At 48.0% G+C, this 19,095-nt stretch overlaps 1 protein-coding gene across 1 annotated transcript; it reads right to left on the reverse strand.

Moving 5' to 3' along the window:
• Positions 1–250: 250 nt before the first annotated feature.
• CHURC1 (churchill domain containing 1) lies at positions 251–12,876 on the reverse strand. The gene is made up of 3 exons (XM_019547163.1): positions 12,775–12,876; positions 3,806–3,941; positions 251–375 (listed from the first exon to the last, which is right to left on the reverse strand). Exons 1-3 carry the CDS (start codon positions 12,811–12,813, stop codon positions 251–253), a joined length of 300 nt encoding a protein of 99 aa, XP_019402708.1. The 5' UTR covers positions 12,814–12,876.
• Positions 12,877–19,095: the final 6,219 nt, after the last annotated feature.

Consider the following 19,095-nt stretch of genomic DNA (forward strand, 5'->3'; position numbering starts at 1 on the left):
TGCAGCTTTGGGTGTCCTGAGCAGACAGCTGGAAATGATGCAAGGGATAAATCACCTTGTGCAAGGAATCCGGCCCCCAAGAAGAGAGGGAGGGTAGCTGTAATTATTCGCCTACTGTCTAGCCAGAGAAGCACACAGCACAAAGCAGACTCAGGCATGCTCAAGGTCAATGGCATGAGACACCCAGAGGAGAGCAGTCAAGGCCTGGGTTTCCTATGCTTCTGCATTAGGCCTGGGGTCTTCACAAGACTCAGGAAAGCATCTGCAGAGAAATCAATGAGTACATGTAAACAAGAGAGTATACCTGGTAATCGTCCACCACACTGAATGTGTACTCATGCCTGGCTATCACATGATGACAGTTCTCACACATGTCTGAAAAGAAAACAAAAGATCACCAGTTTGCTGTGAGCCTTCCCATCCAGAATCTTGGTGGGGAAAAAGGTTTAATTTCTTCTGATTGGAAATGATGCTGATCCCAACTCTGAGACATACTATCATCCAATTCCTGGATATAAGCAAAGAGAGCCCTCCTGATCCAAAAAAGCCAAGATTGATAGCTTTAAAGTCAAATGTCGATTGATCCCTATCCCCACAGTTAACTTCACCCTGATTTTCGCTTACTTTTTAAGGAGCAAATTAAAAGTTCCTATTCCTTACTACAACACACACATGGAGAAATGCTTGGTTTATGCCATTTCATTAAAACCTATTCAGTGCCTCCAACACTTGGCTGGCTTGCTGGTAAAGCAGTAGCCAAGGATGTGGGGGATCTGAGTTTTTTCCCTGCTCTGCCAGCCACTCCATGTGTGCACCTGGGCACATCACTTACTTTCTCTGAGCCTCCATCCTCCACTTGTAAAACAGAGATAATAGCACTTTCCTGCATCATATGGGGGCCATTCCATGAGTATAAAAACAATACAAGACTGTGAAGTGCCTGAACAGTGTGGTGATGGGGCTGTGTAATGCAAGGCCAAGTCTCTGCTGGGTCAACAGCAGGTCTTGTGGTGGAATTATCAGGGGAAGACACTGAGTCCAGAAGGGTAATGAAAACATAGCCCCTGTAATCATCCCCAGCTCATCAGCTGAGCCCATCTGGAAAAGCATGTTTACTTTCAGTGAGATTACCTCTTCCGCAATCACTCAAAAGAAACTAGGATCTCAGTTCTGCTTAGGCACAGGTGGTGATCCACCAAGTCACTAATTTAGTAGTTCAAAGACAGCCTAGGACATTTTGTGGCTACTTGTAGGCCTCTGAGTCAGCTGTCACCTCAGTTCCCAACCCACAAAAAACAACTAACATAAATGGACACTTTGGTTTCTGTGGGAAACTTGAATCCAAATGGGTGAGGGAGAAGACAGTTTCCAGATGGCCCCTCACAGTCAGAACTGACTTATATTTGCAACCTGTTTCACTGCGAAGTGTGACCAGCTACAGTGCTTGGGCCTTTACTCTGCAAGCAAGTAACCCCAGTGTCTTTACTGTTGCTCACAGATTTCCCCTGAAGTAGCCGAGACCAACCTGACTCTGGTTAGTGTCACAGATAGTATTCAGAACCAGTAGACTTACTCATGTATTTCACTGTGCAGTCACATAGTCAAAGTGAATGGTAACAAAGGCAGCAAAGCACAGAAATGATTTATCCGGGAGGACAACAACCCAGGAACAGTGGGTGAGAGAGGCATATGAGAGACCAGCCCTGTCTCAACAGTCTGGAGTTTGGGAAGGTAAGGTGCAGGAGCAGTGAATCTTCCAGCAGTAGCATGGGGTCTCCTTCTCAGTCTCTATTCTGCTAACAGTTATGCACATGCTCACCTGTCTGTGGGATTTGGGCCTTGACTTCTGTACTAATATAACCATGAAGGTCAGAGGGGCTATTTTTTTTTTTTGGGCCAGTATAGTTATATTATTTCTAACCTTAATGTGGGTACAATTATATTGTGGTATCTCATTCTTCACCTGTCCAGAAACAAACTATACAAGATAAACACCTTGATAGCTGTGCTCATATAGCTCTTCATAGCTCCCTAGACTTTAAGGCCAGAAAGGACCTTTAACTCATCTACTCTGCCCCCCTCTGTAACACAGGCTGTACAACTTCACCCAGCTAAAGTTCTGTTGAACCCAACAGCTTGTGACTAGCTAAAGCAGATCCTCCAGAAAAGCACCCAGCCTGATTCCAAAGACATCAAGAGATAGAAAATGCATCACATCCCTACAGAGCTCAATCAAGTGATTAATCACTTTTGCTGTTAGACATTTGTTTCTAATTTGAATCTGCCAGGCTTTAATTCAAGCATATATAACAACAGTACTGGTGTAATTATAGCCACGTAGTTCATGTATGCAGAAAAAGCTTGAGATACCTGCCAGTTGGATTCTGACAAAAGACGAAGCCCTTGGGTAAGATTCTAAGATAGCAGCAAGGTAGGAATCCCTGTGGATGGGATCCTGAACTCCTCCTTAGTGCATGACCTTGGATCTCATTTGGGAGGCCTCATCTCTTCTAATATTATAAAACCTTATGTGTGTCTGTCTGTCTGTCCATAGCGCTTTATTTGTGCTCTGATTGGCTGACAAACACACAATCAGAGTGCGAACAAGCATTCCAGCAGGAGTGCCGCTTGTGATGGTGGGGACACGGGATGGAGGGGCGAGGCCAGCACAGCTGGCCTCAACACCCCCCACCCCTTCCTCCCTGGAGGCAGGGGCAACAGAGCAGATGGAACGGGGGGGCAAGGCCAGCAGGTGGCAAAGCTGGAGCAGGGGTGGGGGGTGGCAGCGAGGCCACGGGAGCTGGTCTCACCCCTGCCCTTATTCCTTGCAGGTGACAGTGGCAGCAGCAGAGGGGCGGGGAGCAGGGGCAGGATGCTGCAGGGGAGGCAAGGCCACTGGCTCTGGCCTTGGCCTGCCCCTCCCCCCTTCTGTCATCACCACCTGCAAGGTCCAACGTGGGGCGACGCAGTGGCGGGGGTGGGGGCAGGCACCACACAGGTTGAGGGAATAACAGGCACTCCATGGCAGCAAGGGGCGGGGGGGAGAGAAGAGTGGGCCCAGGCCCCACATGGGGGAGGAGGAGGACCAAGCCCGAGCCAGGGGAGAAGCCGCGGCAGGGGGAGCAGTGTGCCCAGGCCAACCTGGGAAAACAGGAGGAGTGGGCTTGGAGCCAATGGGGGGCGGGAAGAGACTCACTCCTCTCTTCCCCCAGCTGCTGCCATGTCAGACCGGGCCCACTGCTCCCCCCACTGCCATGGCGGGCCTGCTTCTCCCCTGGCTTGGGCTTGAGCCTCCTCTCCCACTCGGGCCTGGGCCCACTTGGCCCCAACCCCGCTCTTCTCCCCCACCCCACCGTAGGCTCCAAGCCCACTCCTCCTGTTCCCCCACTGGGTCAGCCTGGGCCCACTGCTCCCCCTGCCGTGGCAGCCAGGCTTCTCCCTACCCTCAGGCCCGGTCCTCCCCTGCATCAGGCCGGGCCCACTCCTCCCCTCCCCCTGCCATTGCAGCAGGGAGGGTGGGGAGTGGGCCCAGACCCCAAGCAGCAGGAGGTTAAGGGGGAGCAGGCCCAGGAGGGGGCCACGGGGCTCCAACCCTGCATGCCCTCCCCCCCTCCACCCCCAGTCATTGCTTATGGGCAATTGGCTAGTCTTTCATATCACTGTCTGGCAAACAGGTAACTTTTCCAAGTCAACTACTGAAATACTACCCCTGCTATCAGATATAATACTGTGCCTCACCCCCGCCACAGGGCAGCTTCCAACTGCCAACAGCCCCTGAGTGCTCATATACAGGGAATCTCCTTACGGTCATAGGTGATGATTTCTTCTCCATCCTCCTCCTCAGTTGCTCTGTTTGCAATCAGCACAAAGTCTCTCTTGTTGCACTCTGCACAAGCCACAAAGTTCAGCAGGAAAGACCCATTCTCCAGGCAGGTGTTACCCTAGAACATTGACAAGAGACAAAAATACAACCTTCACAATCTTTGTGGTGCTATTTACAATGCTTGCCTATCCCACAATTCAGTTCATCACCAAATTAAATTGAGTAGAACTGACAGTTCTGGCCGTACATCAAAAGAAGGGCTTCTCAAAACCCTGCACTGATTGGCAGTTGGATGGCATCCTCCAAGGTTGTTGTCACCTTCATGATAAAGGTTGAGCTGTTAGCCATAGGAAATTACAAGTCCAGACTTGCTACACTGCCAAGATCAAGATACGGCATCACAAGATGACACCTAGCACCTTAGCAGCCCACACTTTCGTACAGAGGTGAGATCCCACGTTTCAAAACTCCACAAGGAAATAGGTGCAAACTCCAACTGACCAAGGAGGGTCCCAAGAATAATTACAAAATTGGGAGACAGCAGTAATTATATGTCTGCTGATTGATGCTATCAGTTTCCAAGTCACCCACAATGGCAAAAGACCAGTTGGAATGGTAAGGTAAGGACAAAGGGAACCACCCCCTGGTGCAGAAGGGGGTAGGTGACTGGTGCCCCAGGCGCAGCCTTGTCAGTTCTCAGCACTGGTGGATGAGAGGCGACCACAGATTCCTTGATGGATATACTAGATGAGGGTTTTCCAACTGGCAGCCTGCAAGCAGCATGTGGCCTGCAAGGGGTTAAGGTGAAGCTCCTGGGCTCCCACTCAGCTGCCACTCTCCCCCATCACTCCAGCTGCAACAGCAGTCAGAGTCCACCCCTCCTGCTTACACTTCCTGCTCCAGGAGGAAAGGTAGCATGGCATGACTCGGAGAGATGAAGGTGAGGGCCTCATTGGCACAGAGTGTAGCAATGGGCTGGGGGAGGGTCATGTTGCAGCAGTGGGGGCACCCATGCAGGTGAATAGCTCAGGAAACCTGCAGCTCACCCCTGTCCAGCCTATGTGACATGTAGCCTGTGGGGTATGAGGCTCCCAGCTGCTTAGGTGTTAGACAGCTTCATGCCTGATGGCTTTCTCTTGCAGAGGGTCCCTATTTAGGCATCTGTGACAGAGAGGCTTAACCTGCATGGGCAGTCTGAGGACACACAGGGCTGTACTACATCAACAGTGACTCTCAGGGAGAATGGGACTCAGCAGGCCCTACCCACCTGACTGCAAATTTGGAATAACCTACCCTGAAAAGTTGTTTCATACTAACCAAAGTACTTAGCACAAAGGTTTATATATCCCTTCTGAAACTTTAACAAAATGAGTCACAGGTAATACAATCTCATATTCCACATTAATTGATAGGCTCTGAACCCTGGGAAACTCTTTGCCCCACTGTGGCAGTAATTTCTTTCAGGCTGATTACACACAATAAAGGTGTTTTCTTTTATTACTATTTAATATACTCAGTACAAATATACAGGCAGCAACAGAGAGAAAGAGAGAGGACTGGAAGGTGTTTGCTGGGTTGTTGAGACTGTTTACTTGCTATTGCTGGTAACTATATTATGTAATCCTATCTGCAACCTTATCAAGCTCCATCCTAATACTGTCTTTCAATGCTCTTCCAAGTTCCCTTTAATCATAAGAGAGGAGCTCCTCTATACCATTCATATTTTTAAATGTCTCTATTCAAGGAGATAAATTAACGAGGGGTTAAACCAGGGTGGGCAATTATTTCAACCAGAGGGTCACTTAACAGTTCTGATGAGCTGTCGAGGGCTGCACACGTAAAATCTTTCAGAAGATATCATTTTAACAAAATATAGATGAAAATAAATCATATACTAAAACCAAATATCTACTAAATTTTAATTTTATTTCAAAAATAATTTTGTCCTGATTTTTTTGAATAGTGCATATAAAGGGGACTGCATAGCTCAAAATAAAGTCTTACTCTTGTATATTTTGTGGGAGGGGATGTGGGGGGGGTAGGGGGGGTGCGAGGAAGTGTGTGGGGTGGGTGTGCACATGTGTGGGAGGCTGCCAGTATGCTAAGTCCTGGAAGCTGATCGGGGGTGAGTGGGGAGGGGAAGGGAGGGAGGCAGGGGCATGGGGCACATGCAGCAGAGCTAACTCAGACGGTGCAAGTGCAGGGGCACTCCAGGCCCCCACCCCATCTGGCCCACAGCTGCCCCCCTGGTACGCTGCATGAGGCCAAGCCCCATCCACTCTGACCTGGGGCAGCCTGTACTACATTCACGGCCATACCCACTGGCCCTAGGCCCAGTCCCTGCCAGTGTGCACAGCTTCCCCATGGGGCCGCTCCCGGTGCGGCCGCGGCTATGCAGGTACTGCTCAGCTCTCCTGCCTCCAGAGGCTCCTTCTCCCCCTGCCCCTGCTGCACCACTCCGGGTGTGGGGGAAGCTGCAGCAGGGCAGTTCCTATCCCAATGCTAGGGGCTCCAACTCCCGGCCACTTTCCACCCACTTGGATGCCCACAGATAGCTGCTCATCACACTTGATGGCTAAGTAGGTGGAAGTGGCTGAGAGCTGAAGCGCTACATGTTGGAGCAGGAGCCAGCACACAGAGCTTCCCCTCCTCCTGGAGTGGCACAGCAGGGGCAGAAGAAGAATAGGAGGGGAAGGGAACAGCAGTACAGAGGTGGCTGCAGCTGCACTTGGAACAGCCCTGCTAGAAAGCTGTGCATGCTGGCCAGGGCTGCCCTGGGCGGGGCTTGGCCCATAATTCGCAGGTGCCCACTCCTGAGTTAAACACTCAGTCTCATCTTCTTGGTCTCATGATGAAGCCTTCTCAAATCTCTAATTATTTTTATTTATTTATTTATTCAATGTTGCCCTTCCCAACAAAGGCTAAGGGTGGCTTATAGTAAGAGAAGAGAATAACTCATAAAACAGGAGAACAAGCAAGAGAAGAAAGCAAATTATGGAGCAACCAGAGGATCAAAATGAAACAGAACCCCGACAGAACAATATCCCAGTCTAGCTTTGTTTACTAAGTGCCTGCCCAAGCACTTCTGAAGGATGTCCAGGCTCAGGTGCTGGTGGGTGTCAAGAGGCTAGAGAATTGCAGAGCTAAAAAGCAATGCCTGAGAATAACCTCCCACATATTTTTGCCAAGCAGACTTGGCACATTGATAGTACTTGCAGCAGGTTGCTCTTGGCTGACTTCAGAGAAGATCACAGGGCTTAAGGGAGAAGACAGTTCTCTAAATACATAAGGCCCAGACCATTTAAAGCCTTATAAGTCAAAACCAACACCTTGAATTGCATCCAGAAAGCTACTGGGGCCAGTGCAGACTCTGGAGAATGGGAGTTATGTACTCCTGGTGACCCACCCCTGTCAGAAGGCAGGGCATCCCATTCTGCACCTGTTGCAGTTTCTAGATCAGGGTGAGCAAATTATGGCCTGCAGAGTGATATTGCCCAGCCTGCAGCAGGTCCCTTAACACCATCAGCCCAGGGGCAAGGGCAGCCCACGTCATGGCCCATGAGGCTGGTCCCATCCTGTTCACGTGCTCCTGGCCAACCTCCATGGAGACCAGTCCCCGGTCCTGGATGCAACATCCACACCAGGTCTCCCACCTGCTCCTGCTGCCACCACTGCCACTCCACTCTGTGCTGCTATGCCCTGTGCTGAGCTGACAGGGCTGGAGGCTGCTGCCACCACACAGGAATCCTGGGGGAACTGCAGGCTGACACAGGACAGGGGTTCCCAGCACCACCCACCTCCCAGCCCGGTCCTGGCCGCAGCTTCCAAGTAGATGGCAGAGAGAGTACAGCTGTTGTCCCAAGTGATGTGACCACTGGGTCTACACCTTTCCCTCCCCCACCTGTGGGCTGCATAACCCAGGCCAGGGGAAGGGAGCGGGAGGCTGTTTCCCCCACTTGGCAGTGACACGTGGCCATCCCCTGCCTCTCCTCCCCAGCAGGGCTTGCAGCCCTCCTCACCTCCTCATGGGTGCTGCAGCCTCCCAACAAGACCCAGTGGCAACTTCTAGCTCTGCCCTGGTCCCATGTTGTCACTGTCCCACTGCCCCAGCCCCAGACCCCTGCCCAGCCACACACTGCATCTTGGGCTGGGGGCCAGCACCCCAGCCACGTGGGCAGGGAGCTGTGTCTAAGGCCACTACCATGGGGCAGTGACAGCACAGGACCGGAGCAGGGCAGAGCTGAAATCCACCCCCTGCACATCCCTGTCCGCAGAACCCACACTCAAAGGGGCTTAAGGGCAGTGAATCGTGGCTCTGACCTGGTCCTGGCTTCGCACTGTCACTGCCCTACAACCCTGCCCTGTGATCCCAGCCTTGCCTGCCCATCCTGCTCCTAAACACCTCTGCCTGGGGCCCCATCCCACATAGGGAGTTTTGGTGAGTTTTTGTGCAGTGGGCAGGAACAGGATGCTGACCTGCCCCATGACAGCTCCCCATCCCTGTTCTAGATTGTCTTCACAACCAACCAATGGCAAGCACATTACAGTAGTCTATAGCCTTGACGTTACAAAGACATGGATGATGGTAGCCAGATCAGAGTCTGAAAGAAAGGGATGCAGACCTTTCATTAGACAGAATTGGTCAAAGGCACTCCTAGCCACTACGGCTTCTATCTGAAGATCCAGGTGCAGCAGAGGATCCAGGAGCACCCCAACACTTCAAAACTGAGTGACAAAGAGATGCTAAACCTCATCAATGATAGATTTCCCAATCTTCCCACCCAAATCAAGCAGTCTAATCAGAGATGTGGGGTGGAAAATTTTCCAGTGCTTTATTTTTCCATGGGAAATTTTCTATTTCTAAAAATTCACTGTTTCATAAAATTCATTAGTAACAATGAATGGATGCCAATACAATACTAAGCAAGCTTGGTAGTTTCAAAGTTGTAATGAATGTTTTTCAGGTGATTATCCCTAGGAAATGTGTAAGACAGAACATCTATGTTTTATTGATTTGTAAACAGGAGGGTAAACACACTCACATAATAATCCAAACTAAAAATCAAGTTATGAATTCACTTAATTGGCTGTGCAGGTCAAATCAAAATCAAAGCTAAAATTCTTATTTCATATCAGGACCGCAAGTGAAAGCAAAACCAAAACTAAAATTGTGATTCATTTTTGTTTCACTTTCAGTTCAGCAAACACACAGAACATTATCTCATTTCTTTTCTTGAGCTGGGGAAGCTGGAAGTGTTTTTATAAGATCTGTTAGCTTTTTAGTGCTTTTGGTTTGAAGTAGTCATAATAATGCCTAATCAGAAAAAAATCTAGTGTGTGGCATCATTATAGTGAAGGTCAAGCAGAATCACTGACTGATGTCAGATGGATGAACTGATGTACAAGAAAATCTTTTATTGAACATTGTTAGCAACACCTGAACCAATATTCCTGAAAGCAACTGTTATCAAATCTTCTCATCCTACAGGTGAATACATAGCCAAATTACTGAGTGAAGAGACAGAAAGTGCAGGTCCCTCCAGGGTACAAGCCCTTGTAACTGATCATGCGAGTAACATGAAAGCTGCATAGCAAATATTAAAGGCAAAGTATCCTCATTTAATAGTATTTGGCTGTCTTGCTCAAGGGATGAATCTTCTGGCAAAGGGCATAGTAAGTGTGAATACAATGAAGACAATATTGGCAAACTACAAAGTGATTGTGAAGGTATTCAACAAACATCGTGTTGCTAATCAGGCTGTAAAGAAATTACAGAAAGAGAAGCAGGGGAAGGAAAGTGCACTTTTATTGCCATGAGAAACTAGATGGGGCTCAGCTACAAAGTGATTACATAGTTTGCTGTGCACAAAGAACTGTTTGCAGTGTGCTTCAATAGATGACGCAGTATCCCAGATTATTCCCATGAACATTCGGAAGCAGTCTCAACAATGATGCGTTCTAGGTTCGAGTTCAAGAAGCATTCAATTTGCTACTACCAGTTTCAGTGGCTATCAAGAAACTTGAGGGAGATGCACCAAGACGTTCAAATATTCCAGAGATATTCAGACAAATGAATGAAAATCTAACTGAGCTTTTGCCTTCTTCACCTCTATCCAAAAAAGGAGAAGTAAAACAAATGTTTATTAAGAGATCTAAGTTTTGCTCTCATCCAATTCGTCTGGCAGCAAACCTTTTGGATCCTCAACACAGAGGACAACATTTATCATAAGATGAAGTATCTACTGCTCTCAGTACAATTATGGAAGTAGCTAAGAATGTCCCCAACAACAAAATAGCTGTGATGGCAGACACTGCCAAGTACTGCACGAAAGAAAAAACTTTGGAGCAAAGATATCATTTGGTGGGCAGCAAAGAATATGTCTCCTCTCCCATGGTGGAAGGGATACTGTAACACCCGACTGTTGTCCACGATTGCTCTAAGGATCCTAAGCATCCCACCAACAGCAGCTTCCTATGAACAGAACGGGAAGGCTTTCAGCTCAATCAAGACAAAAAAAGAGGAATAAACTAGTAAATGAACGCATTGCTAAACTTGTTTCTATTTCTCAAAATCTCTTGCTTTACAATTAGTGAAGAAGATTCAGTGTGATGATAAGTTGCCCTTGCCCATAGACTCATTGGTAAAACCATCCTTTAGCAAAAGAGAATGTGGTTCAAGTAGTTCTGAATCAGATTTGCCTCAATCTGATTCTGAAATGGCACTAATAAATAGTGCAAGTGATTCTACAGATAGTGACAGTGAAACCAGAGGTGCCACAATGACTTCAGTGGAAGAGAGTTCAATTCTGTTGAAGTAGATGAGCGGACAACCACAGCATATCATGCACAGTTCTTTGGGTGTGCTAAAATTAGTGTGTCAACAGTTTTCAGTGCCTTCATTTTTTTTTCTTAAATTTTACACAAAGAATATAGGGGAAGTATAAGCTATTGTGTATTGTCTTTACATTTTTACAAGTATTCTAATAAAATCATTGTTGTCAAATAAACATGCTAAATCAGATCACAGTCTATTTGGGGCACTGGAAAAAATTCCAATTCAAATTTTTCTGGAAAACCCACATCTTTGAATCTAACAGCCACCATCACTTCTGTCTTGTCTGGATTCAATTTCAATTGGTTCACCCACATCCAGTGTACAACTGCAGCCAGGCACTAGAAAAGGACTGAGTTTGCAAAGCCTGGGTCCAATGGGTATCATCAGCATATGGATGATACCTCACTCCAAATATCTCTGTACTATCTCACACAGTGGCCTCATACACACGGAACAAGAAGTATAACAAAATGGACCCCCTAGAGACCTCATGGGAAGGATTCTGCAGGGCATGACATACATTTGACCATCACCACCCTGCTAGGGAAGAGCAGAACCCATTTAGAGTAATCCTGCAAGTTCCCAGTAGGTCATGTAAACCCTTTACCAGAACCCGATAACTCATGGCCAGCTGTATCAAAGGTACAATTTTCCCTGTCAATCTCAAAGCCAAGATCATTAACCAAGGCCATGAAGTCAGTCTCCACACTGTACTCAAGATGAAACCCAGACTCTTGAGTGTTCAGGAATCTCATGTCATCCAGATACATACAGGGATGCCATTCAAAGACCTGCCCCAAAGAGTGGAGGTCAGAGACAGGGCAATAAGTGGCTGGACTGGAGAGTCAGTGTCAAGTGATAGCTTCTTGTGCAAGAACCAGACAAGTGAAGACTTGAGAACATCTAGTACCCTGCCATCCTGAAAGGAGGCACTGACAACCCTCACTAGTCTCTCCATGCTAGTTTTTACAAACCAAAGGTCTAGTTCACAATTGGTCACCCTCATCCTCCAAAGCACATAGTGAGTGATAGCAACATGATTCATATCAACAGGACAAGACCAGTCTGCCTCGACCTCAGACTGATTCTGCAGCAAAAGTGATGGTCCCCAAGCTGTGCCAGATACTGACAATTCTGTCTGCAAAGTAGGCAGTCTGAAGACATGGCTTCCTGGCAAATAAGCTGTATTAATCACATCATTCACCACCCAGAACAATTCCAGGGATGACAGTTTGCAGATGCAATGGCAGTGGAGAAGAAAAGATTCTTTGCCTTTGCCACTGACCTGCCACAGCTCTTTAAAAAAAGACAGTAATCAGTCAGTTCTGGCATGAGCTGAGGGCCACCTATGCTCTAGCCATCTACCCTCCTGTTTAAGCTGCTTGTTTCCCAGTGTACAGGGCGACTTGTCCCACTGCAACAGTAAGAATGAATGCTTGGGTTCTCCTGTAGCTATGACCAAGGTCAGAGAGTTATTCCACAGATCAGAACAGCCGGCTCTGGAAACCCACTAGCTCCTTGAGTCTCCGGGGGTGGGCTAGCCAAGTCCACCATCCTGACAGGCGCAACAGAAGACAGAGATTTGCACTTCTAGGAAGTAACGGTCCAACCATGACAGATTTTTGATGACACCCCCCAGTAATTGGAGCTCCTGTATCTCAGCAGATGGAAAACATTAGGTTGAACATGAGCCTCATGGGTCAGCCCGGTTACTATGCTGGACAGCCCTGTGGTCATCATAGAGGCCATGAAGCCTAGTTCCAGCCCTGAAGAGTCAGCAGAGACACTTCAGTCCCCCAAGACAATACATCTAGGTGTCCTCAACAGGGAGTTCAACACCAGCCTGGCCAATATGATGGGGAACCTGCTGGGCAGCAGTGCGGCTGGCTCACCAGCAGGATCCCACCTCATCCACGGCCCCTCGCACTCCAGCCCCACAGAGAGGCTCACTCCGGCTGCTCAGCCACATCAAGGCGGACTGAGGGCTAAGGCCTGCCCCCACTCTGCATCCAAGACAGTCTTAGCCGCAAGCCCCCGAGCTGTACGGCGCCCTAAGCCCAACGCCCGGCCTCCAGGCCCAGGCAGGACCCAAGCGCCCGCCACGGCCCGTCCTTACCCGGGCCGGGTACTCCGTGCCCACGCAGCCCCCACACATGGCGCTGCCGCCGCCGCCTCCGCCTCCCCTCAGGCCGCCGCCCGCGCCCTTCCGCGAGGGGCGGGGCCTGGCCTGGCGGGGCGGGGCCTGAGGGGGCGGGGTTTGGTCTCGCAGGGCTCAGCCCCCCCCGGGGCAGTGCTGCTGGGGCTGGGCTGTCCTGTGTGACAGATGTGGCCGGGACGGGGGCACCCGGCGGCACAGGGGATGCGGCTCCAGCTGCCGCAGATACTGGGCTGGGGCCAGAGCCAGCGTGGGCTGCGACCTGGGTTGCGGCTGGAGCAAGAGCCAAAGCCACCGCGTGGGGCGGGCAGTGGGGGGGCAGGCGAGTGCCCCAGGGAGCCCGGGGGCAGGGGCACATTTATATTGTTCCATGTCTAACTAGGGGGCGGGGGGGGTCATCTTAAATCGGTCACCTTGGATGCAGGTAAATGCAGGGCATTACGTTAATTACATTCCGCGCACACACAAATCCTTAATTTATTTTCTGAACTTATCGTGTTGGGAATTCGGGAACCTGGCACCTGAGTGGCACCTCCACCCTGCACGACCACAGGCTGCTTTGCTGCTCTCCTACGCTCCCTGTGGGGAAAGCATCAAGATTGGTATTAGAACAGTTTCAACAGTCAGGTAGCAATTTTTTTTTTTTAATTTAAATGTTTGCAGCACTGAATTAACACATGTGTAGTTCCCAGTTATTGTTATTGTTGTGTAAGTCAGTGAAACAATATTATACTTACCTGTCAAATAACTATGTGTCATGTTTGATCAGAGTTATAACATTTCAGGCTATTTTAATACAGGTAAGCAAATTCCCCGTTTTTTTTAATATTGTGAAATAAGTGTCAGACTGCTGTGATACACAACGCATTAAAATGTATAGCAAATTTACTGTATTTTTAACTGCTAACTGGGAATAGTTTCTGCTTTTTGACATGGGGCCAAAGAAAAAGTCAGGTGTGCAAACAAAAAAGCTGGGAAAAAAGAGCAGAAGAAAATAAGAAACTTGTAAACAATTTAAAATACTGGATTTCAGCATCAGCAGAACAGCAGTTTAGGCCTAACAATGAGATGCCTAGCCAAGCAGAGGATAACAGTGATTGCTCAGATTTGGATGAGAGTTGAAAACATCAAAAAACTTTGTTTAAGTGAAAATGAAGTTGACCCTGAAGGGGCAATAGCAGAGAATGACAACCATTTAAACACATCATCCCAGGCAAAACAGCATGGATTCACCAAGGGCAAGTCATGCCTGACCAATCTGATTGCCTTCCATGATGAGGTGACTCGCTCTGTGGATGTGGGAGACCAGTGGATATGGTGCACCTTGATTTTTAGGAAGGCTTTTGATATCTCCCACAATGTACTCGCAGGCAAACTAAGGAAGCATGGGCTGAATGAACGGACTGTAAGGTGGATAGAAAACATCCTGGATCATTGGGCTCAGAGGGTGGTAATCAATGGGTCAATGTCTGTTTGGCAGCTGGTATTAAGTGGAATGCCCTAGGCACTGGCAACGCATAGGGGATGCATGTGGGTGCACATGCACCCCGTAAGATTGGCCATACCCTGCCTAAGAGAAGTGCCAGCGGCACTTCTGGTTTTGCTGCCGGTACTTTCACTGGTGGTGGCCATCAGCCTCTGGGGGACCTCCTCCCCATCCCAGTTGGCAGTTGGCCACTGACTAGAGGGACCCTTGACTGGTCAGTGCTGGAACCAGGACCAGAAGGATCAAAAGGGCCAGAGTGCCCACCATGAGGGACGCCAAGAGCCAGGGGCCTGGCTCAGGCCTGCGTAGCCAGAGGTCCCAAAGAGGGGGCCACTGCTGAGAGGCAGAAGGGTTCAGGGAGCTTGATAGCCCAGAATGAAGGCAGAGTAGACTGCCTGAGAGGGGGGATCCAGGTTGGTGTCCGAACACCAGATTTTGGAACCCAGTGTGGGGCTGAGGTCACGTAGTAGATGCCATCTGCAAGACATGGGACATGGTATAGGGAAGGTTGGAGCTGTGTATATCACCCTAGGCATCAGGGCATTAAATGGGCAGCCTTCCACATTCTTACACTACTTATTTGTACAACAAGTCATGGCAGGAGAGACTGGGTGGACTGCCCCAGAGACAGGTGGGTGGGCCAATGTTGAGACATGGCCCTGAGCCAGCCCCTTCTCACATTAGTGGTGGCAGATGACATAACAAAGAGCAGTGGTCTCAAGTTGCAGCAAGGGAAGTTTAGGTTAGGTATTAGGAAGAACTTTCTCACTAGGAGAGTAGTAAAACACTGGAACAGGTTACCCAGAGAGGTGGTAGAATCTCCATCCTTGGAGGTTTTCAAGGCCTCGCTGAACAAAGCCTTGGCTGGGATGATATATTTGGGGATGGTCCTGCTCTGAGCAGAAGGTTGAACTAGATGGCCTCCTGAGGTCCCTCCCAACTCTACTTTTCTATGATCCTAAAAGATTACAGTTACTATACAGGGCTGGATGAAAATGAAAACACTGAAGCTGTTGCTTTAACTGAAACTTAGGCTGACTCTGAAAAAAACAGTAACCTGCTTAGACAGAAAAATTGACGATCCATTTAGTTGGTTACCCCTTACTGATAACATCAGATGTATAGTAGATCTTGGCTTTGAATGAAATCAGTAGTATGATTTTACTCAAACAGTATCTGGAAATCCCAGGTGAAAGGTGTTTGAGTAAAGATTAATTTTATAAGAAACCACCTAATGGCAAATGTGTGGAAAGACATTGATTTTTTTCCAGGTACAGCAACCCCCCCCCCCACACACACACACATACACATTATCTTCCCCTCCTTGCATACTCTCTCCAGAGAGAATTTCAAATTATCCCAGTTGCGGACTCTCCTTCATTTGAGATAAGCATTGGCCAGGGGTAATATAGGAGCAGCTACGCCTAAACTCTGCTGTGAGTATCTCGCCTGCTTCTGGGCTTTTCTGATTGTTGTTGTAACAGGGTACTCCTCCAGAGACAACTGGATGCTCCCTTGTGGTGGGTCTGCATCTGCCTACCTACTCTGGTCCCCTGGTGTGGCCACTTTTCCTCGTTCTCGCCTGTCACATCTTGGTGTTATTGGAGATGTTTCCTTGAGGCTGCATGGGGCAGCCAGTGCTATGCTTCTGCCTGCACCCGCCAGCCTCAGTCTAGGTTAGCATGCACAGCTTACCAGCAAGACTGCTCCTGGTGCAGCTGCCCAAGTGCTGCTTGGCTCCCCTTATCTCCAGTGGCGGTGGCAGCCCCTGTTGTGTCACTCTGGGTGGGGAGGAAGCTTCAGCTGGCTGGCTCCTGCCCCAGTGTGCAGGGCTCTGGCTGAATTGGGCAGCCGAGTGGGTGGAAGGCAGCCAGGATCTGGAGCTGGAGCCTGCCTGGTGCAGCACAGCAGGAGCAGAAGGGCCAATGCCAGAAGCAAGGGGAGCCGAGCAGCACCAAACTGGCTGCAGCTGCAACAGGAGTAGCCCTCTCGGTAAGCTGTGTGCATCGGCCAAGCCTGCTGGCCAGATGCAGGTTCATGGATTTGGCACCCCCTGTCCGCCATGTAAGGGTACTCTAAATGCAGTACTGGGTTTCTGTGTCTTTTCATAAGATGACAATTTTTCCTTAATGGTACAATAAGCACATTATCAATTGGACTAGCTGACAAATTTTCAGCTAATTTTTTTGAGCCAAAATGCAGTTCTTGGTTTACCAAAACATTTTGCAAATTTATGTTTGTTTAGCTGAATCCTAATCAGTCAAAAACAGCATTAACTCTTTTTTGAAAAAGAAATTATATGAACTATTACAAATACTTAATTTTGTGTTCATTTAGAAATTTAATTCAGTTTTATATTTATGAAGTTAAAAAAAACCCCTCAAATTGGTTTAGTTTGGGCTGAATGTTTTGTTTAACCTGAAACAGTTTTTTCCAACTTTTTCCTTCAGAAAATATTTTGAATGTTATTTCGTTTCAGGTTGACCCCAAACGAGTTTTTCTTGTTTCTTTCTCAGAATTGCTAACAAATCAGTTATTTATGCTGCTCTAATTATGTGTGCTAATATTTCTCCCATCCAAGTTTTCTCAGGAATAAACGTAACTTCATTGTCGATGGTTATTAGCCCCAGTGCTGAGCCCTAGCATTTGACTAATTTCTCCTCCAGTAGAGCAATACTCATTTTCCTACAGGTCAAAGTGTAGGTGTTATTTTAGGTCTAGTTCATGTTATAGCACATAACTACAAGCATCTAGCTTATAAAGTATTTAGCTATGGTTTGCGTAGTGGCACCAAACAGTAAGCAAAATGCAGCCTGGATCATTCATGTGTGTGGAATGCCATATGGCAGAGAAAAGGATTCAAGTGGCAAAATGTGCAATCTTAAACCACTGTGCAAGCAGTACAGTCAGTAAAATGATAGGATTTGTAGGTGTGCACTGTCTGTAAGTGCAATAAAAAAAAAAAAATCTAGATATTTTAAAATAGCTGTAAGTCTATTTTTCCATGCAGTCCATGCTGTAGATTTTATTGGCCCAGAACCTTAAACTGCCTTAAACTGGAAGACTCACCTGAAAATATTATGACTGGCTTATTTTATTCATAGAGTCATAGAAAAGTAGAGATCTCCAGAGATCAACTGTCCAACCAGCTGTTTAAGGTAGGATCATCCCTCTTCAAACCATCCCATACAAATCCTGGTCTAACTTTTTACTAAAACTACACAAATCAACCCTGTTGCACAACTACAAGGCATAGAACCCTAACCTGCCACAGGTAAAGCAGGGGGACAACAGTGGACAATGTCCCGGTGCTGCGAAGGCTGTTAAAATATGCTGGAGAGATCTGAGAAAGAGGGAAACACCCCTGACTACAGAAGAAGGTAAAGCCCTGCACCCTGTACCGATCTGACTGTGCGGGAAAATTCCTTTCTGATCCCAAATATGGTGATCGATCTGACTGTTGGTCATAATATTTTCATATGTTTGTAACAGACTGAGGACTGGTGGCATTAGTATTTAAGGAGTCTTGTTCTGCCAGCAATGCTTCCTATGATCAAACCAAAGAGTAAAGGAGCACCTTGTTGTCAGGCAGTGGATGCAAAGGTGTTCAGATGTAATGGTAGTCACATCGCTCCTTGTGTCCTTGGCTAGAGAAATTGGTTTGCCTTAACTGTTCTAATCCAATAGGCTGTTCAGTTTGGACACTGAGCTTATTATTAGGGGGCTTGTAACTCGGGTACCTCCTGACCAAAGGACATCAAATGCTCTCTACTTACTCTGCCCCATTAGCTGTTGATGAGTATCCCATCATTTTCCTGAAATCTGGAGAAGCATGGGAGTTTGAGAGCACTTGGAAAAACCAGTGGACAAACCTCAACTGCAGCGATGCTCTGGCAACAAAACAATGTGGAAGATCTTCCATTTGATAGTAAAAGGTTCGTTATGATTGCATGAATAAGATATTCCGGTTTGTAAAATACCCCAGGAGAGCAAGCTGTAGCTTTGGCACATCTCAGCCATTAGCCGAAAAGGAAAAGCACTACTTCTTTATTTCAAAAGCTGAATCCATGGCTTGCTTATTGCTTTTCAGACTAAGCAAAGTTAGGCCTTAATCAAGAAGGCATCCAAAGGGAAATGCAGCAAGCGGGGTATGCCTACATGAGATGTTTAGTGTGGAGTTGCCTGATTATCTTAAGTCTCAGCACCAACACATATGTCCCTATTCGGCTGCAATAAACCAATAAACACTATAGGTTAGTACTTGACAACACAAGTATTATCCTATGGCAGCATTTAGTATGCTGCAACACACGTGTAGATGCTGACAGGGCTGGCTGGGATACAAGGGTGCTTCAGTGCAGGGGCTGCCTTCTGGCTAGCCCTGCATTGAAGCACTGCTGTGCCCCATCCAACCCCTCTGCAGCACATTGAGCCAGGTCGGAGCAGCCCCAGGCTGTCAGGCTGACCCCTGTGGCTCCCTGCCAGTTGGGGCTGCTCCACCTCAGCTCTATGCTGCAGTCCTGGGAGCAAGTGTAAACTGCACTGGAGTTTATTCAGTTGAATTAATTTCCCACATATATCAAAAAACCAATCAGTTTTCTCCACCACAAGCTTCAGATTTGATGGATTGCCCAGGAGCCTAGCCCTCTTCTTCCTTCAGATGCTCTTCTTTTGTCTCGCTTTAAAAGCTGCCTGATCCTTCCCCTCTATGCGGCACTGGTCAGGCCACAGCTGGAGTACTGCGTCCAGTTCTGGGCGCCACACTTCAAGAGAGACATGGACGATATGGAAAGAGT

This window comes from Crocodylus porosus, unplaced genomic scaffold (genome assembly GCF_001723895.1).
Source record: "Crocodylus porosus isolate Cpor-Errol unplaced genomic scaffold, CroPor_comp1, whole genome shotgun sequence".
Lineage (NCBI taxonomy): Eukaryota > Metazoa > Chordata > Crocodylia > Crocodylidae > Crocodylus > Crocodylus porosus.